General features: G+C 39.3%; 2 protein-coding genes across 4 annotated transcripts; both read right to left on the bottom strand.

Moving 5' to 3' along the window:
- Window positions 1-506: 506 nt before the first annotated feature.
- LOC135160473 (odorant receptor 13a-like) lies at window positions 507-11,046 on the bottom strand. Of its 2 annotated transcripts, XM_064117045.1 has the most exons (8): window positions 10,731-11,046; window positions 10,446-10,642; window positions 8,642-8,858; window positions 7,614-7,729; window positions 3,640-3,739; window positions 3,445-3,555; window positions 2,448-2,603; window positions 566-1,720 (listed from the first exon to the last, which is right to left on the bottom strand). In XM_064117045.1, the coding sequence occupies exons 1-8, from the start codon at window positions 11,025-11,027 to the stop codon at window positions 1,670-1,672; spliced, it is 1,245 nt and encodes a 414-aa protein (XP_063973115.1). In that variant the 5' UTR covers window positions 11,028-11,046; the 3' UTR covers window positions 566-1,669. The 2 variants fall into 2 exon arrangements, with proteins under 2 accessions (XP_063973116.1, XP_063973115.1); XM_064117046.1 differs by lacking the exons at window positions 3,640-3,739; window positions 7,614-7,729 and having other exon boundaries at window positions 507-1,720.
- Window positions 11,047-13,608: 2,562 nt separating this feature from the next.
- On the bottom strand, window positions 13,609-23,849 carry LOC135160474 (odorant receptor 13a-like). Of its 2 annotated transcripts, XR_010298573.1 has the most exons (9): window positions 23,469-23,849; window positions 22,383-22,579; window positions 21,959-22,175; window positions 21,647-21,762; window positions 17,651-17,750; window positions 17,456-17,566; window positions 15,395-15,550; window positions 13,872-14,669; window positions 13,609-13,748 (listed from the first exon to the last, which is right to left on the bottom strand). XR_010298573.1 is itself a non-coding variant. In XM_064117047.1 (8 exons), the coding sequence occupies exons 1-8, from the start codon at window positions 23,763-23,765 to the stop codon at window positions 14,619-14,621; spliced, it is 1,245 nt and encodes a 414-aa protein (XP_063973117.1). In that variant the 5' UTR covers window positions 23,766-23,849; the 3' UTR covers window positions 13,609-14,618. The 2 variants fall into 2 exon arrangements, 1 of the variants encoding a protein (XP_063973117.1); XM_064117047.1 differs by having other exon boundaries at window positions 13,609-14,669.
- Between the last annotated feature and the right edge of the window lie 1,136 nt (window positions 23,850-24,985).

Raw genomic sequence — 24,985 nt, 5'->3', positions numbered from 1 at the left:
TATTCAGCTCTCCAACACATTCTTTATCGACACATATAAAATGGCCACATGTGTTCAACACAAGGACACTCTGAATTACCTGTTACCGATTATTTCTTGAAGTACATACACCACGCTCCCTCGAGATATGAGAGGTGATGATCGTACCCATTATAATTACGGTTAATATCAGGAAGGCATATCAAGTAAGTAATACTACATTTATAAGTTACAATTTTTATTTTTCATTTCCACGTTTATATCCTCTTGGGTGTTTACATGTTGTTCCCATCTCCTGCGATGCCGCGGGTTCGACTTTTCCCTCAACTGTTCCGCATGGGGGGGGCTCCGTTTGTACTTTTCCAAATGTACAAATGACGAACAGTAGAGAGAATTTTCAAATGTTGAGAGCACCGGTGTGCAGGGATCCAACTGTCGAGACAAAAATGTGGCTGTACATGTGAACCCAGCGCCACATGTACAGCTTACCTTTTTGTCTCGACAGTTGGATCCCTGCACACCGGTGCTCTCAACGTTTGAAAATTCTCTCGACAGTTCATCATTTGTACAGCCACTTCCGGGTGGCTAATATCCAGTGATGATCAAGATTTTCCCCTTGCCATGATTCACCCGCCAATTAATAACGGATGTTCTCCAGGTTATACCTGGCCAAAATCCCTTCACCGGGCCATCTTTCGTTTGTTTTATTTGTCCTTCTAGAGGTGACACTAACCCAATGAAACGTTGCTAAGCCTCGATGTTCGCCGGAGCAACAGCTTCCATTTTTTATAAAGTTTGTTCATTCATGAACTAAGTAATACATATTTTTTTCGCATAAAAGACTTGGCAACTTAGAACCTTTCTTCAACTTGAACTTAAGATGGAGACATGCATTCAGCGGTATTTTGTCATCCTCAATTTTTATAATCAGCAAAAAAAAAACAAAATATATTCATGTTTTTGATGATCAATATGTGACATATATACGAGCTAAGCACTTTGTTGTCCCGTTATTTGCGCAAGGATACGAAATGGCTATATATCAAATATGAGCAATGTTTTGCGGATTTCATGGCCTGGAGAAAAGACAAAAACATTCACTCCTTCGCCGAGCCAGTTTTGATTGCGTATTACCTGCTTTTACCTCTGATTTATCCAATAATAATTCTAATTATAAGACCTTCGTTATATTTGCATATTAAGTTTATCATAAAATATTCAACCAGATCTTGGAAATGTTGCGGTGCTCTTGATTATCAATAACTCAACGAGATAATCAGTCTGAGAGAAATTATTTCTCCTCCTTGAACTTTTTTCCCCAAAAAATTTATCGATAATTGCATATCGCACTCCACGTGCCAAGAAAGAGTATGTGAGCCACACCGTACTCACCGAAGAAAATCTAAAAACCGGAGAGAGTATATATATGGGCAATGAATGAACAAAATAAATGAATTGGTGATCGTAAATAATATAATGTGAATGGATAATGACAAGAAGACAGCGTAGTCTGAGGCCATCAGTTCACAAAAGAAGTCAAGCTGCGGGAACATTGTGGATGCCTAGGTAGAAATGTAATCTTCGAAATTGACCACAATCAAAAGACTTTTAATCAGGCATTTTTACTCATGCTTAGCATCATAAGTAAAACAAGATTGCAAGATTTGTGCTCGGATTTCCATACTATTTTTCAAGTCATGTTCCTCAGGAGCGTGAAAAATCGCATAGCCGCTGTGAAGATCTTGAAAATGAGAAAAATCAATGAATTAACTTTGATCAATTGTATTCGGTAAAGTGTGTTCTGGATTTAGTGCACACTGTGCACTACGTTCTGTTATAACTTCTCCCGTGAACAACGCGATATTTCTGATGCAGGATATGTACTGATTAGATATGTTTTGATATATTAATATGACGATATATATTGCATTTCAAAAAGTATCAATGATTTTCTACCCGGTTAACAATGGCTGAAATATTTTGAATTGAAAACTCATTGGATCTGATAAATAACCGGTTCAACGACACATGTTAACAACAACACGAAAATGGTCCTGGCTCGATACCTCCACTCTCTTCAATTTGGGTATGAGTCGAGTTCTTCCATTCCTGAAAGTTGAGATTATTCTCCGAACGCACACTGTAATTATATAAATTAACAGTGGAAATTTTCGAATTAAATGAGTTTTTAATTCAAATTAGTCATCTCAAAGTACTGGACTAATGAGGCATCAGCGTAACAGCTTTTCGAGATATCGATAGCACCAAGCTTTGCTCTTTTCAGTGCAGGATTTCTCGCATTTTTCAGTTGGAATATCGAAAAGGAAATTTCATAATCCAGCGCATTGCGGGATTAATGTGACGCGTGAAATGTGTTCATTGCAAAATCATCATTTTCACTAAATATGTGTTTTGTAACATCTAATGTTTAAGGTCATGCAGGATGCAATGTTCAAGTGTATACGAACCACTGTCATCTGCGGCTTATTCAAGTAAACAAAACCATAAGCTGCGTATATGAATTCTGGTTCAGTCTGGATCATTATTAATAAAAGTAGATTTTTTATTGTTGAATCGAATTCTGTCCATGAACAGTTATAGGCCGCCTGGCGAACTCCAGCGACCTAGTTCAATATAATGAAACATCTTAGTCTCATCAACATTTTAAAGTTCGAAGATTTTGGCAACGAAAGAAGCGTGCGAATTACAACTATACCAACTGGGTAACACTATGAAAATCGTCTCCATGGGTTCTATAAGCTCATTCCATTATAACATTAACGTTCTTTAAACGTTTTATCTTGTTTTAAAATTAATGTATTTCCGGAAACTCCATCAAGATAATCCCACATAATCACGCGAGATTAGCTGATTCTCTGGCGAATTATCAGATTTTAAAAGCTCTCAATAATTAAGTTTTTATATAAACAAATACTTCGGAGACGGCCTACCCTTTCAGAGAGCTCGATGGTCAAGCGATTGGGTATCGACTTGTACACCTGTTAATGACGGCTTGATCAGTAGTCATTAAAAAATTTTCCTCCATTCCCAAACAGTCTACTAACCAGGGTCAACAACTTCAAGCGCACCCGAGCCAGGAATGAAATACCCTTGGGCGGAGCCTTTAGCTAGTGGACGTGATGCGACGCCTAGCGGCGCTGTCAGAACCTCCCATCTCAAATATTTCACTAAGAGTCCAGACCATTGCCCTGGCCTTATCGATATTATTCAATTTTTATATAACTGAGCGTCATCGTCATTCCGAGTTAATAATGAACATAATAGTTTTTCATGAGATTCTCATAGGCCTTATTCATTTCTATTTTGTTTTGGACAAACACAATTTTAGTAGTGATAACCACTTGGTAAAGTTGTAATCAAGTTGGTTCAAGTGAAAATTTCTAGTGATATGGTTGTCTCGTTGCTAGTCTCACTAATATTTCAAAGTTAGAAAATGTTTATTACCTCATCATTCAAACGTTGGGCGCACATGCAAAACATCATAGTTTGTGCCGTTATACCGGTAGTGAGTATGACAATTTTTCCAGCCATTGCCCACTCTTGCTTTGAGAGTCTCTAAAATGGGAAGGGTGAATTCAGATTGAATAAAAATATTCGAGGACCATATTGTTCGTCATTACTTCATAGAACATAACATACATATTGCAGGCTATAAAGACAGGTGCAAATATTCAAACCGTTGATCAATACAGTAGTCAATAGTATAGGATTGTAGATTGTTTCCAATTTGTTGATATATCTACAATATACACAGATTATTGTAATCAGAGTTGGATCGTTAATTGAATAATAGATGTTTTCTATGCTACATGATAGCTGAACATGATAATTAAATTTTACGAAGGTTCAACTGCACAAAGTTTAGATATCACAACTGTCATAAGATCGAGATGGCTAATATCCCAAAGGCGGCTCCTCGCAATTGACCAATTTCGCAATCGAATTTGAAAAATGCTCCACGAGAGGTCTAGAGCGTCGACTGGGACAAATCGATGCGCCACTCGATGGGAGAACGAGGAACATTCCGTATTTCAAAAGAAGGAAATTAATTTACAAGTATCGCAACACTCCACGTGAGAATATTAATAATGTTAATAATATCAACAAATTATCAACATTGCCAATTGTTCCTGATAAGTTTTCACCTCCTGATAAAAACAAGACTTGACTCATTGACGTTAATATTCTGACCAACCAACCAACGTAGCAAATCCGCCCCTAAATTTTGACTAACATTTGCATGAAGTCATCTTGCCCCCGCGATTTCATCTTCCGTTAAAACGAATTTTTACATTTTTGAAGCAAATACTATTGCATATGCATCTGCCACCTACCACCTAAGCGCTGCTATTGTCATGGCCGCCATTAGTGCCCGTATCGGGCTCTCTAGAGTTTATTCAGAAATTCGCTAATGAACGAAGGTTCCAATATTACACAGGTCATACGTTGTGCCAATCATACATTCCGCTAAACCTAGCAGATATTTTTTATTTGCTATTATTGGAAAGAGCAAAAACAATATGATTACATTACAGACCTATACAGGGTCATTTATATGACTTTGTTGGGGGTGCACCGGCATGTTTGGGGGATGATTTGGAACCGAAAAGTCCTTTTCCACTTTTCGCTCGGACGCACCCCTATCGAGATATGGGGGTGAAAAGAACGGCCAATGGGGCGCGAGCATTGCGCGGCTCTACGTCCGTGTGCCGCGGGTAAGCGGTGTGCGTGGTTCCCCTTCTCCACGGACGGACGTTCCATTCCGCTAGTGAGAGAAAGAGAGAGGGGGAAAGATATTTCTCTCTCATTCATTGCCAATTTCAAGACAATCCTTTGGGGGGGGGGGGTGATTAGATTACATAATTAATATTTAACATCGTTGAAATAATAATAAACGCGTTTTCTTGATTATTAACTAAACAAATGGATTTACGGCCTTTTGTCACAAGACATTTGCTGCAGAGAATCAAATTGTCTACAACAAATGTCTTATGGCGGGTCCCGTAAATCCATTTGTTTATTTAATAATTGGATTTGAAATTTAAACAAAAATTCACGATTAATTAATAAACGAAGACGATTTCGCGATTTTTACCTGAGATAATTAATATTTAGAATTGGATTCCTGGCAAAAAAACCGTCTTCGGGGCTCCGTTCTCAACTCAGTGTGAGAACTCCCATAATTCTCAGTGTTCCGTATTAGAAACATATGCTTGAAACTGCGGGGGGTCGGGTGTCTCGGGCGCGAAATATTTAATGTACATCCATTGCTCCTGCCCTTGAGAAAATTCATGGGATTCATCCAGCCACACCTTTCTATCCACTTTTCCAGCACATAGAGGACCCACGTAATTTCTTTAACTTTGCTTGCAACCCAACAGTCAGTTTAAAAGGTTTATGACTCTGGCCCTTTTTTTTTGGGCTTGCACTTAAGTACTACGGTGGGCCTTTCCTGAAACGTGACATTTCTAGAAATACCTAGATTTATCCACTCCACGCGGACTTGGTTGACATCCAAGTCATAAACCGCCAACTGACCAACCATAGTCTCAAGAATTTCTCTTGGTCAACCAGAAAAATCCTGATACCCCCACTTAGCCTGAGGGAAGAACTCGGGAATAGGCTTTTTGACCTGGGGGGAACGAAGGACAGAGTAGTAGTTTTTGAACTTCGAGTGAGCTCACGTTAAGAGAAAAGACATTGCGACCCTTCGTGGTTTCCATTAATACCGAAATCGATTTGTGTTTAACTGTAATAATAATTCGAAAAATAAACAAGTGATTCACCCAAGTCGTTGATTGTTTGAGTTAATTTAATTAATAGCTCAACTGTGTCGTTTTCTACAGAGTTAGACGATACACTCAGGATGTGTCTGCGATAGAAAAGAATGAGGAAAAAACTGAGCCTCCAAATGTTACAATGACAGAAAAGCTTCGCCAATGGGCCCTGGATAATATTTCCAGCATTTTTCTACGTGCAGTGACTGAGCTGTTGAAGCTGTTGAGAACTGAAAATTATGAAGAGCTTCCCACAACTGTTTATCAGTTACTTGGATTTCAACATTCTATCAAATCACGACCAATGGTTGCAAAATCAAAAGAAATTGGTCAGTATATTTACTTGGGAATAACCAATAGCTTACTAAATCGTGTCACAGTGAATATATTTGGTGAAAGGCAGGGCCAGACCTTTAGCTCAGCTGGTCAATAAATTACAAGCCCTAGAAGCATCAGATTCCGCAAAATTACAAAAAAAGTGGGAAATTTGCAACTGCCGTGTCATTCCAAATTTTGACCTACAACACTTGAACGGAAATGATGTGATGCTTGTTCAGTCACTCCAGCTTCGAGGAATGTTACTGGAAACAATTGTTTATTATGCGACACAGTGATGGATCTACGCCGATTCATGACCGTGTTTCAGTACTAAGCATCAGTACTGGTAGAGTGGAAATAAACCATACGGAATCGGTATCGGTGAACTGTACTGGGACAAACCTGAGACTCGGTACTGTAACATTGTTATCACTCCAGTAAGAATTTGGTACTGAAACAATATCGATATCCAGTACAGTCCCAGAGTTGCTCTGTACGCACACGGAGTCGACCCAGTCTTGTTTCGGTGGTCATTTCTCTCCTGGGTATGTGTCATCTGGCTTTTTTCAACTCGCAGTTGTTCACAGCAAGCCAGAGAGAGAGAGAGAGAGAGAGAGAGAAAAATCATTGTTGCAGAGAGCAACTTCATATAGGATGACATCATAGGGTCGATAGACGAAGGGAAAGCCCATAAGTCTATCCTTACAGGATATCCATGTGTCCCGGTACTCTATACGGTCGAAATGAACAGTACCTGAAAGAGTACGAATAAAGGAAGATAATCTACACGGAAAGAAATGTTTGTCGAGTTGGTTTGCCTCGTGTTATCTATGGTCGGCAAGGGAGAGACGGATGGGTGTTTGTCTTCAACCTGTGAGGCATAAGTGATGCCGTATGAGGTGGTCAGTTGCAAATTGACTGCAGAGGAAAGCAATCATATTCTTTTAAAGGTAATTTGTTTGTGTTTTTATAATAAATCGTTAATTGGGTTGCTGATTGGTGTATGATTTACTTTCTCATAGAATAATCTGTATTAATAATTTATAGAAAAAGTTAGACCTCCACACGGTGGAACATGGGAACAAATGCCATTCAACCACTTTTCAGGTCAAGTTTTGTTAGAAATAATAGACTCAAAAGTTTAATTTTTGCTACAAAACTAATCTTTTTGTTCCATGTGCCTCGCTCTGGTGGTCTGTTTCAATTTTTTTTTTAATTTGTTTATCAGAAAGCTGACTGACGGAACCAGTCGAACCGATGAAATTAAACAAAAACTTCGTGCAGCAGGCAACCGACGTTTAGACGGCCCACTGCAAACTCAAGAAGAATCGGACCCTTTCCTATTTGTTAAAGTAATTGAACTAGGGAATTCGACGAATTTTACAATCAAGATGTTTCATCTGATTGAAGATAGTTCTGAGTTCTGGCTCCCAAAACCATGCGTGTGTTCCTTCAATAACAAATAGAAATACATGAAACTGAACCATTTAACATCATTCTAAGTATTGTGGTTCTTACTCAAATAGTTTCAAATAATCCTGTACGGTTTTCTTCAATCGTTGCACAACCATCGCCGTATGGTGCGACCCTATCATTTCGGGAGTTGGTATATAACGAAGTCGATTCGCAAGTATCTGAAAATATATCAATAAATTGATTTAATACTAGCGAAAGGCTTTACACATCAGACTACGTTTCTTTTAACAATCTTTCGATAATGAATCCGAAGTGATGGTGAACCCTGAAGAACACTCTCATAGCTGACGTATTTTGAGCACCCCCCCCCCCCTCCGCTCCTAGAAAGACCCAAGACCCGTCCCCCAACCCGTACTCATAACACACCCGAAAAGTCCATTTCGTCCGGTGTATTCGGGGACTCAATTGTGGTTAACTTACAGAGTTCAAGTCTGACTTCGACTTGAATCGTAATGCTTGCATAAGATGTAGATCGGAAAACTCAGAATAAATTATTTCAATGAGATTCTGGTGCCTTTCATCAGCAATCTACTCATCTCTACACTAATTAAATTAAATTGGATGGTGCCAGATGGTATAACTGTTGTCGTCTTTTACCTCTGCGTCCCAGTGCCTAGGCGGTGCCCGATCCTAATTCCTTACTAATTAGCTCCAGCTAATCTCTATAATCTCTATAATATTTTCTCAGCATGATCCCGCGAACCGGGAGTTTTCCTGCTTTCGTCGCAAAAATAGTCTCCATTCTAAATGGTCAACTTGATCAATTTCCTAAAGCTCAACGGCATGACAAATAAAGGCTACGAAATCTGATACCACTAAAAATTGTGTCAGGGAACACGACCTCGCAAAATCATATCAAAGAAGTGCACCTGGACTTTTACAGAAATTTTATTATACCGAATACTCTGGTTTCAAATGTTTTTTCCCAAGATGAAGCACAAATTTTTGGGTGAGTCAAGAAGTTATATTGAATTTTTTTTAGGAAACATGTAATTTCGATGAAGAGATGACTGTTTTGCAATTATTATTATGTTATGCCAGTTAATGAACATGTCATAAAAAAACCTCACTTGAAACTGAATCGCCAATTGAGTTGTGAGCTGCGCAAATAGTCCATCAACTGCTGTCCAGTAAAGAGTGCAGAAGATGACTCCAATCGTCTCCATCACAACGTAACAAAAAAATGACTGAGGTGTAGTCAACAAAAATGGATGCACAGACGGATAGACAGTTTGTGTAAAATCGAAGGTGTCATTCCCTCCCGATAATTTGAAGAGAGAATATGCCCTTGAAAATAAAATCGGCTCATTACGGTGCCTCATGTCAGCCTTTCACGATTCTGCACTGAGAGAAAAATATAATTTTGCCAATTACATATTTGTAGTATCAGGAATTTTTATGTAGCTATCATTTTTGGGGAAATAAATTCTTAGAACTTAATGGTTTCATTTAGAGTAGGATTAAGAATCGCGGGATAGAGTTCTTCCAAGTGTGGCTATCAGATTATATTGTGGGCGTAGCGATTGGTGATGTACGTGGGGAAACCGCGCAAATAGACATGGATGGTACAGGAATGCGAGCCTCTTGAATAGAAGTACCTGGACGGTCATATTTTGGGGGTTGTGATGTCCGGACATCTCGAGCGGTCAGGGGGGCGCGTGTGTTGCTTGAATCACCGCGAGATTCAAATTGCCTAATTAAATTTGATATATTGGAAAAGATTATTCTACCACACAATGGACAAAGTGAACAAAAAAAACGTATCTCGAGTGTGAAGAAAATGATTCAATTTGAAATGTCAAGTTGAAATTCACGTCAAATAAACACATTTATGATAGAAAAATTTAGAGAGTCGAGTTTATTTTAGAGTCGGTCTCAGGTCGTAAAATATTACTTTCTGATTATCTTAAAGGTTCCTCACTGCATGTGTATAGCACGTGTGGAGACACATTGTTCATTGTATTCGCCAGGCTGACTTAGAGTCCTAACATAGACGATACATGACACGTCGCATGTTCCTCCCCTCCCTTTTTGTTCCCCTTTTCTCTTGTGGGATACAGTTGTCCCTTTCCGGAAGGCCTAGTTTTGCGTGCGCAACTTTAATGAGTGGGGGTTTATGGGCCCAACCCTACGAAATAAAGTTAAGTCAGTCAGTTCATCTTCCACAAGCCCTCTGCTTGCAGCTTCTCTCTTCGAGTAGATAAATTAGGTTTATAACAAGTATAAAGTGTAATTAAGTGCTGAACTAAACCAAATACGAATAAAAGTGGTAATGTGCTCTCTTAAGCACTTGTGTGTAATTAATTTATTACTTATATAACCTTCAACCCGTCATCTACTATCTTCAATGGAGTCCTCATTAGAGGTTTTGCGGCTAACGAACCCACATTCAAAGATTGGCGCTAAAATTATTTACCTGGCGCCACCGTTCGCCTAGTTACCTACGGAGGACATAACAGGGTCTATGAGAGGTTCACAGATGTGACAGGGGAAAATCGTTTCCAGCCAGCTAGGTCCAGGGACGCTAGGACCACGTGACGCCGCTCGGGTCTACTCCAGGGAGCAGAAGAGAGTGAGAGGTTAGACCGAAGGTTTAGAGTATAGACGAGGTGTGGAAAGAGTGCCATCCTAAGCATTACTTCAATCAGAGTCAAGTAGTGTAGCTGTAATAATACCTTAAATGTAGCGTGTAGTAGTGTATATTATTATTTATAAATATATGTCTGTGTAACGTTTGCGTCTTTACAACAAACTTCCTTTTACCCATATATCACATATATTCTTCTGACAATGGCAATTTCGGGCATTTGTTTATCCAAAGTTAACGTAATTGGCAAAATTATATTTTTCTCTCAGTGTGGTCATTGAACTTACACATATGGACGTATTATATATGATCCAAAAATGGCCGCCACTACTGTGCCATACCAAGTTCTGAACAAACGTATGGATTTGGCAGCCTCCACCATTCTCTCTGTGATCGTATTTTCGGCGACTTCCTCATCCCAACGGACATGAACGGCCTCGATGAAGTTATAAAATTCACGGCGATAAACCCATAACCGATAACCCTAGATATTTTCAAAACCATAATTTCTATCTATATCTTTTCTACTGACTTAGTAATTGATGTGTACAGTAGTATCAACTTAGAGTTACTTTGTATGTTCCCAACGAAGCACAGAGAACAATTGCCAGAATCTCAATAGCAAACCAGGAATATTGTCGGGCTTCTACGATAACATTGAAAAAGTCTGCGCTTACTCCGTAGAATAATATAGTTAGGCCGCAGACGAACGGAGGTAATTCCCACAAATTGAAACTCGGCTCGGTAGTTTTGAAAAGGCTACCCATTGAATACAATCCTAGACATTGCAAAATGAGAACGTCACCACCAAAGTAATATTCAAACTGCAAATGTGGTGCTATTGAACCCTTCGATAACTGCTTCGACATTGCGCAAATGCTTCTTAGAATATAGTCTGTCGGAATTGCTCTCATGTGAAGCTCTGTACGATGTATAATGTAGCATAACAAGGTGAGCTTGCCGATCGATGTAATGATTCTTCAATATCTGATGAGGTAATGGAACTGCGCGAAATTAACAGTCGAAACGAAAATGAGTTATCAGAAATTATTGAAGCATTCACGGAACATTCGTGATGTGAATACCGAAGCTCTACGCGGTATAATTTGCATATCGATGGGAACCATACATAGTACACTTCGCAGATGCGCATGGGGGCTCGGCGAGTGGTCATAGCAGATCGAAGTTATAGTGCATACCGGTGTGTCATGATGTACGGGGCTCCTGTGACGTCTTACAACGCTCTGCTCAAGTGATTAGAGAAAAACATCTACAAGGATTTTGAGATATCATAGAGGTTTTCTAAATTTCAGGAACGGTGACATACCTAAATAACACAAAAATAATTAACACGCAGGTTCCCGACAAATTATTTAAAAACATATTTTTTTTCTATTCAGCTCTTCAATACATTCCTTATCGAAACATATAAAATGGCGACACGTATTCAACACAAGGACACTCCGAATTACCGAATTACCTGTTGCCGATAATTCCTTGAAGTACATACATCATCGCTCCTTTCTATCTAGATGAAGATTAATATGAGAGGTGATGACCGTGTCCATTATAATCATGGTTAATATCAGGAAGGCATGTCAAGTAAGTAATACTACATTTATAAGTTACAATTTTTATTTTTCATTTCCACGCTTATATCCTCTTGGGTGTTTACATGTTGTTCCCATCTCCTGCGATGCCGCGGGTTCGACTTTTCCCTCAACTTTTCCGCATTTGCAGGAGGGGCTGAATGAAACCATGAAAAACTCCCAACCGTAGAGTCGACCGATCGTGCAGGGTCCTAGTGGGGTCCCAGAGGGATACAATAGGTGTCCCGCCCCGTGCCATTCGCTAAACGATTTTTTAAGGAATCGATGTTTTTCAGTGGTCATCCATCCAAGTACTAATGTTACGTCTAACATAGTACTCACTAGTGGTCTCTGTTTCGGATCAAAGCAAAAATATGCTCTTTACTCCAGGGACCGAGACCTAGGTCTAATGTCCTTTAAATGCGTCGATGTCTTCGGATGATTTCAATTATAGGGGAATAGGAAGAGTTTCAGGTTGTTTGGAATAAAATTATCGATGGATTAAATATTTGCCAATTTATTCGTTGTTTGCGTTTACGGATTCTTCGTTAACAAATCTTGTATATATATATATATGTATGTGTAGAGTCTCTTCAATCTCTTACGTATGTCGATTGTCCGGATGCTATGATAACATTCACTCTTGACAATCGATGGACTATGTTCTTGATGATTCCTTTTCTTATTGTCTTACATATTCTCATCGCAACTAATTTTATTTCTATAGAATTATTTAAAGTGATAGTTTATTAATCCCAGGCTTCTATGGCCTAGAATATGAGGGGGCTACAGATGTTTTAAGTAGAAGCTTAATTGGAATTGAAGCTGCTGGTCGAGGGCACTCCGTTATATGGTCCTAAAATTGGGCAGTTGCTCGGGGCGTGATCGGATGGTCATGTCTAGGATAATGTGTTATAGGAATTGTACTTCGGTCTGATATTTAACGCTTTACCCGGTGTTGCGATGTGGATAGGCATCACATGAGAAAAAATAAGTTCAAATAAAAAATCGTGTCCGTGACGACGCTGAACTGTCCACTGTAAAAATAGTCGCATGACTTCTGAGAAAAATTGAAAAATTCTGAGTTGGGATATGGGAAACAAAAGAAATGAGAACACACTGTGGATAATTATGATACTGAACTGTAATATAACACTTGGACTCTACTAGTTAAGAAAGTACTGTACACCATAAAATCTTACAAGAGACTAATAACCAAACCGCTCTCGACGCCCCGGTTCACCTCTACTCAGAGAGGGTAATAAATTTCGCACCTCCTGAAACTTTACAGAGAAATTTTGTCATGGCAATGTCTGGTCACCAGATGTGTTTTGGGGAAAACCCCTTTTGAAAGGCTCAGTAATAAAAAGTCCCGAAGGACAGGCCCCCACGACAATTTTGTTGTAAAACATTTTCTTTAATCTGAAAATATGGAAATTCTGGAACGAGTGAATTTTGTCTTCCGGGAAAACCCAAAATTCATCAATACATATTGTTTATTTTATGAGGTTCCGGGGGATGAATTGGGCCGGATGGGATGGCGAGTGAGGAAGTTCCGGGGAGGTTAATAATTGTGCAACTGATGTTGGTTGATGGAGCCGGGTATATTTAAAAACTTATATACACAATTATGCACTCCAGTGATTAAAACTCCTTTTGTATAAGTGGACTGTGATTCCCGATAGATAACCCCCCGATTCTAATCCCGTTGGTTATTCCGATTCTTGCCGTTAATTCCCCGTTGGAATCCCCTGAATGTGACGACGCGTCTTGACCGATTGATATTCGATTATATATACATACAATATATATATATATATATATATTTTTTTTTTTTCTTTTTTTCAAATCTAGACGTGACACTAACCCAACGAAACGTTGCTTAGCCCCAATGTTCGCTGGAGCAACAGCTTCCTTTTTTTATAAAGTTTGTTCATTCAACTTAAACTTAAAATGGAGACATGGATTCAGCGGTATTTTGTCATCCTCAATTTTTATAATCTACGAAAGAAACAAAATATATTCATTTTTTTGATGACCAACATGTGACATATATACGAACTAAGCACTTCGTTGTCCCGTTATTTACACAAGGATTCAAAATTGCTAAATATCAGTGATTACCTAAAAAACATTTACAACGACGATGACAGTGATATACCTCAGGAAATCCTGGATCTTGCAATACTGTTTTCTGATGATTACTTGCCTGAAATATCAGGTACCAAATATGAACAATGTTCTGCTTTGATTTTATGGCCTAGAGAAAAGGCAAAAACATTCACTCCTGCGACGAGCCAGTTTTGATTGCGTATTACCTGCTTTTACCTGTGATTTATCCAATAATAATTCTAATTATATGACGTTCGTTCTATTTTCATATTAAGTTTATCATAAAATATTCAACCAGATCTTGGAAATGTTGCGGTGCTCTTGATTATCAATAACTCAACGAGATAATCAGTCTGAGAGAAATTATTTCTCCTCCTTGAACTTTTTTCCCCAAAAAATTTATCGATAATTGCATATCGCACTCCACGTGCCAAGAAAGAGTATGTGAGCCACACCGTACTCACCGAAGAAAAGCTAAAAACCGGAGAGAGTATATATATAGGCAATGAATGAAAATAAATGAATTCATGATCGTAAATAATAATATATGAATGGATAATGACAAGAAGACAGCGCAGTTTCAGGCCATCAGTTCGTGAAAGTCGTCAAGGTGCGGGAATCTTGTGGATGTCTAGGTAGAAAGGTAATCTTCGCAATTGACTACAATCGAAAGACGTTTATTCAGCCATTTTTGCTCATGCTGAGCATCATAATTAAAACAAGATTGCAAGGTTGCTGCTCGAATTTCCGTACTATTTTTCAAGTCATGTTCCTCAGGAGCGTGAAAAATCGCATAGCCGCTGTGAAGATCTTGAAAATGAGAAAAATCAGTGAATTAACTTTGATCAATTGTGTTCGGTAAAGTGTGTTCTGCATTTAGTGCACCCTGTGCACTACGTTCTGTTAGAACTTCTCCCGTGAACAACGCGATATTTCTTATGCAGGGTATGTATTGATTATATATCTTTTGATATATTAATATGATGATCTATTATATTTCAAAAAATATCAATGATTTTCTACCCGGTTAACAATGGCTGAAATATTTTGAATTGAAAACTCATTGGATTTGATAAGCAACTGGTTCAAAGACACATGTTAACAACAATACGAAAATGGTCCGGGCTCGATACCGCCACTATCTCCAATTTAGGTATGAGCCGAGTCCACCCACGCCTGAAAGTTGAAACTATTGTCAGAACGCACGCTGTGATTATACAAATTATGATTGAAAATTTTTGAATTAAATGAGTTTTCAATTCAAATTAGTCGTCTCAATGTACTGGAGCAATAAGGAATCAGCGTAACAGCTTTTCGAGAAATCGATAGCACCGAGTTTTGCTCCGTTTAGTGTAGGATTTCTCCGATTTTTCAGTTTCAATATTAAAAAGGAAATTTCATAATGGAACCCATCGCGGGATGAATGTGACGTGTGAAATGTGTTCAGTGTAGAATGATCATTTTCACTAAATATCTGTTTTGTAATATCTAATATTTGAGGTCATGCAGGATGGAATGTTCAAGTGTATACGAACCACTGTCATTTGAGGCTTATTCAAGTAAACAAAACCATAAGCTGCGTATATGAATTCTGGTTCAGTCTGGATCATTATTAATAAAAGTAGATTTTTTATTGTTGAATCGAATTCTGTCCATGAACAGTTATAGGCCGCCTGGCGAACTCCAGCGACCTAGTTGAATACAATGAAACATCGGAGTCCCACCAACATTTTCAAGTTCGAAAATTTCGACAACGAGAGAATCGTACAAATTACAACTTCACCAACTGGGTAACACTACGAAAATTATTTCGACGGGTGCCATAATCTTGTCCGATTATAGCATAGACGTTGGTTATGCCTTTTTTTGTATTAAAATTAGTCTCTTTTCGGAAACGGGAACACGATAATATTCTGCTCATTCTCTGGCGAATTATCAGATTTGAAAAGCTCTCATTAATTAAGTTTTTATATAGACGAATACTTTAGGGATCGCCTATCCCGGCGGATCACTCGGTGGTTAATCGATTGAGTGTTGGCTTGCGGACTTGATCAATGATTTGTTGATCATTAATCGTTGGCTAGGTCATCATCACTCAATCATTGGTCGAGAGCTGTTCGGTGGTGCTCGACTAGTTCTCGATTGCTACGCGATTGCCAGTCGATGGTTGGTCGATCGCTATTCGATTTTCAGACGATCAATTGATCAAAGATCGACTAGGACTTCACTAGGTGCACAACTTCATCCTGTTAAAGAGTATTGATCAGGACATTCACGTAACCTTGAGCCCATTGTCAGAATTATAGTTTGTATTATGAGTTATCTCCCCACTGCTGTGGCTCCTCGTTGTTGACGGCGTCCCCACTGGACTCGAGGGATTGGGGGGGAAGGGCAGTGGCATATGCGGACGACGTGGTACTGTTGGTAACTAGCAGGGACGCAAGCATGCTACATCGCAAGATGCAAAAAGCGTTGCACATCAAAGGGTCTGAGGGTAAACCTAGGCAAGACGGAGATGGTGCACTTCAGAAGCAAAAGGAGGAGTGTCGTCAGACCTCCCTCCATCTGCAATACAGAACTAAGCTGCTCGGGAGATGTCAAATATCTAGGTATCTGGCTTGACAGGAAGCTCAGCTGAAAGGAGCATATCGCCATGCAAACCAATAAAGTCACTATGACACAGTCACTAGGATACAGATACTCGAGATCATCGACTAGACGGCTGCCCAAGGCAGAGTGTAAAATGGCCGAAAGGCAGATCAGATTTCTGGACTAATGAAGACCGTCTAGCGGAAATAAAAGTTGAGTCAACAAGAGGTTTAACACATATGTTGCCTTTCTTCTTTGCCCCCCCCCCCTCAACGTGACTCGACCATAACAGTAATTGAGCTATGGTTCTTTATTGACTCGAACACGACTGACTAACCGTTGCTTACAAATATCGCGGGACTCTACAAAGAAATCGGAGCCAACAAATATTGACTATTTTTCTATTTTTTTGTCTCATGACCCCTAAGGTTTCGCCGTCAACGGATTATCTCTCTTGTTTTTCCAGTCACAAATCTATTCCATAAGACTTCCCGCGCGGTCACCCATTCTTTTACTGACCGCGCTCAGTGCTACTTCACTTTCCCATCATTGCCTAATCAACTAATGAATCAGGCATAACACTCAATGGGTTACTAAAATTTATTTTGATGTCAGAGCGGTCGGGTAACCATAGATGAACGACTACAAGGGCGCCAGGGATACGAATGAAATACCCTTGTGCAAGCTTTCAGCTAGTAGACGCGCTGCGACGCCTAGTGGCGCTGTCAGAACCGCCCATTTCAAATATTCCATTGACATCTGAGAGCATTAACGTGGCGTTCTCGATATTGTTAAATTTTCATAAAAATCAACGTCTGCGCTATTCTGAGGTAATAATTTAGATAATTTCAGAAACTTTATACATTCTTAGTTAGTTTTGGACGATTTTGGTGGTGGTAACCACTTGGTAAAGTTGTAATGAAGTTGGTTCAATTGAAAATTTCTAGTGATATGGTTGTCCCGTTGCCGGCCTCACTAATATTTCAAAGTTGGTAAATGTTTATTACCTCATCATTTAAACGTTGGGCGCACATGCAAAACATCATCGTTTGTGCCGTTATACCAGTAGTAAGTATGGCATTTTTTCCAGCCATTCCCCACTCATGCTTTGAAAGTCTCTAAAATGGAAAATGTTAATTCCGATTATATGAACAGACCTAAAGGAACTATGGTTCATTATTACTTCATAGAACATAACATACATATTGTAGGCTATACAGACAGGTGCAAATATTCAAACCGTTGACCAATACAGTGCTAAATAGTATAGGATTGTAGATTGTTTCCAATTCGTTGATATATCTACAATATACATAGATTATTGTAATCAGAGTTGGATCGTTAATTGAATAATGGGAGGTTTCTACACAACATGGTAGGTTCATATGGAAATCGATTTTACGAGCGCTCAACTGAACGAAACTTAACTATAACAAAGGCCATCAAATGAAGATGGCAAACATCGCAATGGCGATGTCTCGTAATTAACCAATTTCCCAAGGGAACTTGAAAAATTCTCCTCGAGAGGTCTATACTGTCCGCTGGGAAAAATCGAAACGCCAGTTGGTAGGAGAATGACGCGCATTCCGTATTTCAAAAGAAGAAGGTTTCATTATCATTATCACAACACTCCACATGAGAATCTTCATGTTTGTAATACTAACATGAACTATGAACATTTTTAATTGTTCCTGATAAATGCTCCCTCTCTGATGACGACGAATTTTAACCCATTGGCGTTAATTTTCCGACAAACTAACGAACGTCTCGAAACCAACACCCAATTTTAACTACCATTTGTATGATGTAATCTTGTCCTTGGTGTATCATTTCTCGTTCAACCCAATTCTTACATTTTTGAGAGAAATCGTTCGGTTTTCTACCGAATTTTTATTCTCACATGCACACACCCACTTATTGGTCCTGCTCGCTCAGGGTTATCGGTGTTGGATGACTGGTGACCGATCTCAGATGACCGGGGTTCCTGACCTCGACACCTACGTCGGTACTTGATGGGCGGCTTGTCAATCCTTGGGGATTGTTCTTATTCGGGCCATGTGACTTCAAAATTAAGCCAATTGCCACGTCCGGGCACAGGACTCGCTCTCAGTCGTCTTCTGGTCATCATAAGGTTCGCTCGCAAGTGACAGCTCTCGATCATCGATTATTGTTTGGCTCGGCTCGTGCATAATTCTTTTGACCATCGCGTAAAGTTAAATTCTAACGCGTTTAATCAATTATCGACTCAACGCAATTTAAAAACTCTTAGTTTACTGGATTATTGTGATCGTTTTCCAAAGTTAGTGTTATAAAAACTGATTGTTAAAAAAAAACAAGTGTAGTGATTTCTTGACCCTCTCACGCATCCTCCCGTATCAACATCTTATCTCGCCCATCCCCAAAAAATACCGCTGGAACCAGATCCCAGCGCAAACACAAACACTATTTACCATGTATCAGCCGTATTTGCCATGTAACGGTGTGTAATCGACCCGAGCGGTTGGGTTCGAGTTTCGGGATTAACACACGCGGATAGAGGATAGGAACAGATATCTTCAATTGATCCACTATTTTTATTCTTTATTTCCCAAGATAATTAACAATAAAGTCTCGCTCTGAGACAGAAGGTATCAGGCGAGTGTAGATACAAAAGAGGTAACTCTTAATGAAAAGAAGTTGGATCACTGGCCCAGAGAATACGAGTCCTCGAGTATTTATTGTCTCGTGGATTCGTATTACATCGCACGGTGACGCGCTGGAGGCCAGTTCGAGGCGTAAAGCGCTGACGCTGCGCCCCAGTTATCTACATAGGTTGAATATAGGTTGAATATACGCGGATTTATCCACATACATATATTCATTACCTTTTATTTTCCTTTCTTCATATGTTTTGCATTCTGAATAATACGTGCCACTTTCGTGTCCGCGTATTCTCCGGATTACGAAACTGAAATGTTATGGCATTTTGGGGCATAACAGGTGGTTACTTCACCTACCACCTAAGGGCTGCTGTTTGTCCCGGCCATTAAGGTATGATTTAGGGAGGTATTGTCATCTCCACTCTTCTAAGCTCCGGCGCTGCTGAGATTATTTTTTAAAATGAAAAATGATTTTAGAAAGAACGGAAAAAAGTCAAAAATTTTGTTACAAAGAAGAAAGTAAAGGAAAAACACAAAAACAATAAGAATCATTGTTATTTTTTGTTTAATTTACTATCTCTTTCCCCAAGATTTTCGCACTCATTCCCGCGAATTAGTGAATTATTTGATAATGACATATGGAATAATCTATTCTTCTATTGATTACGACAAATGGGATACTAGTCATATTCAAAATAATGTAAGTAAATTCATTGATTCACCTACAAATCAAAACGTTTTTTCACGAGGGCGGGTTGGGAGGGGGGGATTCGTGATCAACCACTTTGAATAAAACGCGTCGATGACTGTACCTCTTGGGTGACGTGGAAAGAGTCGCTCTGTAAATACTTTATTCGTGCGAAAATGGAAAATCGTGAGCGAGAATGTATGGAGTGATGAATAGATTCTTTAAAAAATCATCATTTATCCTTTCTCTATCCAGGTTTTTCGTTATAATTTTCCGATGTGCATGCCAACCATTTTTTGGAAGAAATCGCAAAAAAAATTGAGCATCTTCGCCGAGATTTGAACGCTCCACCGCAGAATTTGCTGAGTGGTGGGGATGAAACGCGCATGAGGGGAAGACTGTGTACAGCGCCACGTGTCTTCCGGAGATACTTCTCCCCTGTTTTCGTGTCGGCGACATCAAAGTTTGACAATACCTCCCTAAATCATACCTTACCAGCCATCACTAGCACCTCTATCGGGCTCTCTAGCGTTATTCAGAAATTGGCTAATAAGTGAAGGTTCCATTATTACACAGGTCATAGGTCGTGTCGACCATACATCTCGTTAAAGCTTGCAGATATTTTTTATTTGCTATTCGTCGTCGTTTGATGTAAGGAATTATCTTAAGTAACCTTTTCTCAGATCTTCAAGAGTCTTGATCCTTGTAATGTTTGATTCTTGCGTAATAAGATGGCTTTCACGACAAAGCCGGGAAGCGATAATACCATGACTCAGAACACCGTAAGGAATCCACGGAATCATTTTCGTAACACATCGTCCCAGGGTTAAATGGCATGTGAGCAATGACGTTTCTTACTGTTGATGTGGAGTTTTGTTGGAGCGCACATTGCCATTCCTTACGTACATGTGGAAACCTGCTTGTGCAGCAAATATTAATAACTGGTTCATAACCGACAGATAAGAACCTATTTAGAGACATACGAGGCTGCGAAAGTACGGTTGTGTGTGGAAGACACTTATGATGTCACTTTTGACGAAGTGATCACGGATATTGATAAACTTTGTCCGGGCAGAAAAAATCGAATAGACCAGCTGGATAAGACTATGAAAACAGGAGATGGTAATTCTAACAGCTCATCAAATTGTTTCAGTTGGAATGAAGTAAAGAACAGAAGGGTGAACGCCACTACCTCCACAAAGGGAAGTGAAGCATTTCTGGAGCCCTATTCGCCTTGAGGGAGCTAAGTACGGAAGGTGGCATCTGGCATGTGAGAGCGAGATCCTTCTTGGAGAGAGTAATCTGATATAGAATGGCATCATAGAGCCGATGAACGGAGTGGCAGATGGTGACTCTCTCCTTAGGTTCCAGGATATCCATGTATCCTGGTAAAACGGACTAACCGGTAGAACTAAACAGTATTTGAAGGAGCACGGATGAGGGAAAATAATCGACACAGAAAGAAATTTTTAATACATTGATTTGACGTGTGATATCTATGGTCGATAAGGGATAGGCCGATGGGCGTTCGTCCGTTTGCTGTGGGGCCTACGTCACGCCATATCAGATGGTCAGTTGAGAGTTGACTGCAGAAGAAAGCAGTCATATGTTTTTATAGGTACTTTTGTTTTTTTTTTTTTCATAAAAAAAGTGTAATTGGGCTGCTGATCGGCGTATGATTAAATTGATAGTGAAATTAGATCTCCAGAGGGTGGAAAGTGGGAACAAATGCCATTCAACCAGTTTTCAGCTCAAGTTTTAGTCGAAAACATAGACTGAGAAGTCAAAACCATGGGTGTGTTCCTTCAATAACTAATACAAATACATGAATCCGAACCATTCAACATCATTCTAAATATTGCGATGCTTACTCGAATAGTTTCAAATAATCCTGTACGGTTTTCTTCAATCGTTGCACTACCATCGCCGTATGGTGTGAACCGATCATTTCTGGAGTTGGCATATAACGAAGCCGATTCGCAAGTATCTGAAAATATATCAATAAGTTGATTTGATATTGGCGAAAGGGTTTACACATCAGGCTTCATCTGATTAACAATCTATCGATAATGAATCCGAAGTTATTGTGAACTCTGAAGAACACCCATATATCTAAGACATCTTGAGGCAAACATTACTTCCATCTAATCAATATTCAAGTTCGATTAAGAGATGATCGTTACTTCAAACTGAATCGCCAACTGTGTTGTGAGCTGCGCAAATAGTCCATCAGCTGCTGTCCAGTAAAGAGTGCAGAAGATGACTCCAACCGACTCTACTACAACGCAACAAAAAAATGACTGAGGTGTAGTCAAGGGAAACGGATGCACTGCCGGATAAACAGTTTGTGTAAAATCGAAGGTGTCATTCCCTCCTGATAATTTAAACTGACAATATGCCCTTGAAAATAAAACCGGCTCATTACGGTGCCTCATATCAGACCCTCAACATTCTGTGTTGAGAGAAAAATATAGTTTTGCCAATGAAATGTTCTTCCGATAATAATTTAACGCAGATTTTTAAATGGAAATTTCGGGCATTTGTTTGTCCAAAACCAATATGATTGGCAAAATTATATTTTTCTATCAGTATGTTCATTAAACTCACAGACATGGACGTATTATATATGACCCGAAAATGGCCGCGACTACTGTGCCATACCAAGTCCTGAACAAACGCATAGATTTGGCATCCTCCACCATTCTCTCTGTAATCGTATTTTCAGCTACTTCCTCATCCCAACGGAGCTGAATGGCCTTGATGAAGTTGTAAAATTCACGGCGATAAATCCATAACCGATAACCCTAGATATTTTCAAATCCATAATTCCTGTTTTTTTTTTACCAAATTAACAAATTTCATGTATACACGGAAAGTAATTTTCACTACTTCATAAAATTCTACGACAGTTTACATCTTCAGGGCTATAAGCTCCGATTGTATGGGGTGGCAATATTCATCGGTTTCGAAATGCTTGCCAAACGTCGGCGCAACGCTAAATCAAAATGCAGCATGCGCCCCGAAGCCAAAAACAACATAATTCATGTCAGCGAAACCCTCAAAATGAAAAATTTTACCACAGTAAAATTGCTATGGAACATCGCACTACAAGACCATATGTAATTTAATTGGAAATTTCATATATAATGCGGTTAAAGTCAAAAGTGCTCCACTTTAAATTTGGGAAAATGCCATCGTTTTGTTTTGAGTCATTACAGTATTTTTCATTTTAGTGTGATGCATAAACACAGACAGAGGCCAGTTCGAAATCGATGAAGACAAACAAGTTCTCCAATACTACTATGCGGCAGAGCAAAATCACTATTGAATATATACGATTTTATTTTCAAACAGAGGAATTTTTTAACAGCAACTATGTAAAATTACAGAAATCGTATTTTGTACAAGGTAAAGAGTTTAATTTTATTATGGTAATAAGTAGAAAAACGAATCGAGTTTTTCAAAATTTTATTGATGTTCTGCTGCTTATTTGAGTTAGTCAAGGAACGTTTCGAAAAAGATTTTATAGAAGGAACAAAATCGAAATTTGGTGTCGTAAAAACATCACGTACTAAAATGGAGGAGGCAACTTTAGGATTTTCCCAAATTCGAATATGGTCTGCCACTGCAATGCTAACATAGCAGTTTTTACTTTAAATTTCTTTCCGTGCATTAGTATCAAATGAGAGTTACTTTGAATGTTCCCAATGAACCACAGAAAACAATTGCAAGAACTTCAATAGCATACAAGGAATATTGCCGGGTTTCTAAAATAACATTATAAAAGTCGCCGGTTAATCCGCACAGTAATATACCTATACCACAGATGAACGGTGGCAATTCCCACAACTTGAAACTTGGTTCGGTATTTTTGAAAAGACTACCCATTGAATACAATCCTAAAGATTGCAAAATGAGAACGTCACCACCAAAGTAATATTCAAACTGCAAAGGTGGTGCTATTGAACCCTTCGATAACTGCTTCGACATTGTTCAAATGCTTCTTACAATGTAGTCTGTCGGAATTACTCTCCTGCGAAACTCTGTACGATGTATAATAGGGCATAATAACGTGAGCTTGTCGATCGATGTAATGATTCTTCAATATCTGATGAGATAATGCAACTGCGCGAAATTAACAGTCGAAACGAAAATGAGTTATCAGAAATTATTTAAGCATTCAAGGAACATTCGTGATGTGAATACCGAAGCTCAACGTGGTATAATTTGCATATCGATGGGAACCATACATAATACACTTCGCAGATGCGCATGGGGGCTCGGCGAGTGGTGGGAGCAGATCGAAGTTGTAGTGCATACCAGTGTATCATGATGTACGGGGCTCCTGTTACATCTTACAACGCTCTGGTCAAGTGATTAAAGAAAAATATCTTCAAAGATTTTCAGGTTAACTATCCTAAAGTTCAGAACCGATATCATTGTTGTGAATCGCCGTGTCTAATAAGAGAGCGAGAGAGATGAGATATCTAACTGCAAACCCCGAGCTAACTGTCACTCACCGCGACCGGGTGCCACCATGTAACGATGAAAAGCCTATTTCAGACGTTTTGTTACGTTTCTATAGTGAGGGATCGCGATGTTCAGGATAAAGTATTTAAATACGCCGATAATGAAGTGTATGGAAACAACTAGACCAAAATTAGGCGGAATATAACCATTTATTCGTAATAAAAATGACTCGATTTTGTGTAGACCTAGGGGAAAAACCGTCGGAGGAAAGACAGGAAGACAAGAGATACAGATGTATAGGGATTGATGTGATTAAAAACTTACAGCTATTGATTCGTCTGAGGAAATCCAGCGGAATGCTCCAAGTGTGAATCTAATGCTCCCGTTGGCGTCTCTCGGGGTTGCCTGATCGGTGTATGGTTCGTACTACTAGGCGGGTGTTTGCAGGGACTCGGTGCAATTTTCCGATCATCCTGGTTGAGGATACGGAGGATTCCGAAGATCACTTGAAGATTCTAAAGATTTTGACGGTTTTGATGAGTTTCAAACGCGAAAAAAGGAAGGATCACCCAGACTGAGAGGGTTAATTGCCGAGGCAATTAGGATTACGTGGGTTGTAATTATTGAGTCAATTACGGGCAGAGGAATGTAACGATGGCGTGTCTTAGGTAGCCGCTGTTCAATCAAGACTGATCCTTACGGTGATAATGCTCGAAGTAACTTTTCTGCGGACCACGATC

The sequence above is a fragment of the Diachasmimorpha longicaudata genome, chromosome 3 (genome assembly GCF_034640455.1).
Source record: "Diachasmimorpha longicaudata isolate KC_UGA_2023 chromosome 3, iyDiaLong2, whole genome shotgun sequence".
Lineage (NCBI taxonomy): Eukaryota > Metazoa > Arthropoda > Insecta > Hymenoptera > Braconidae > Diachasmimorpha > Diachasmimorpha longicaudata.
This window is presented reverse-complemented; position numbering and strand designations above follow the sequence as displayed.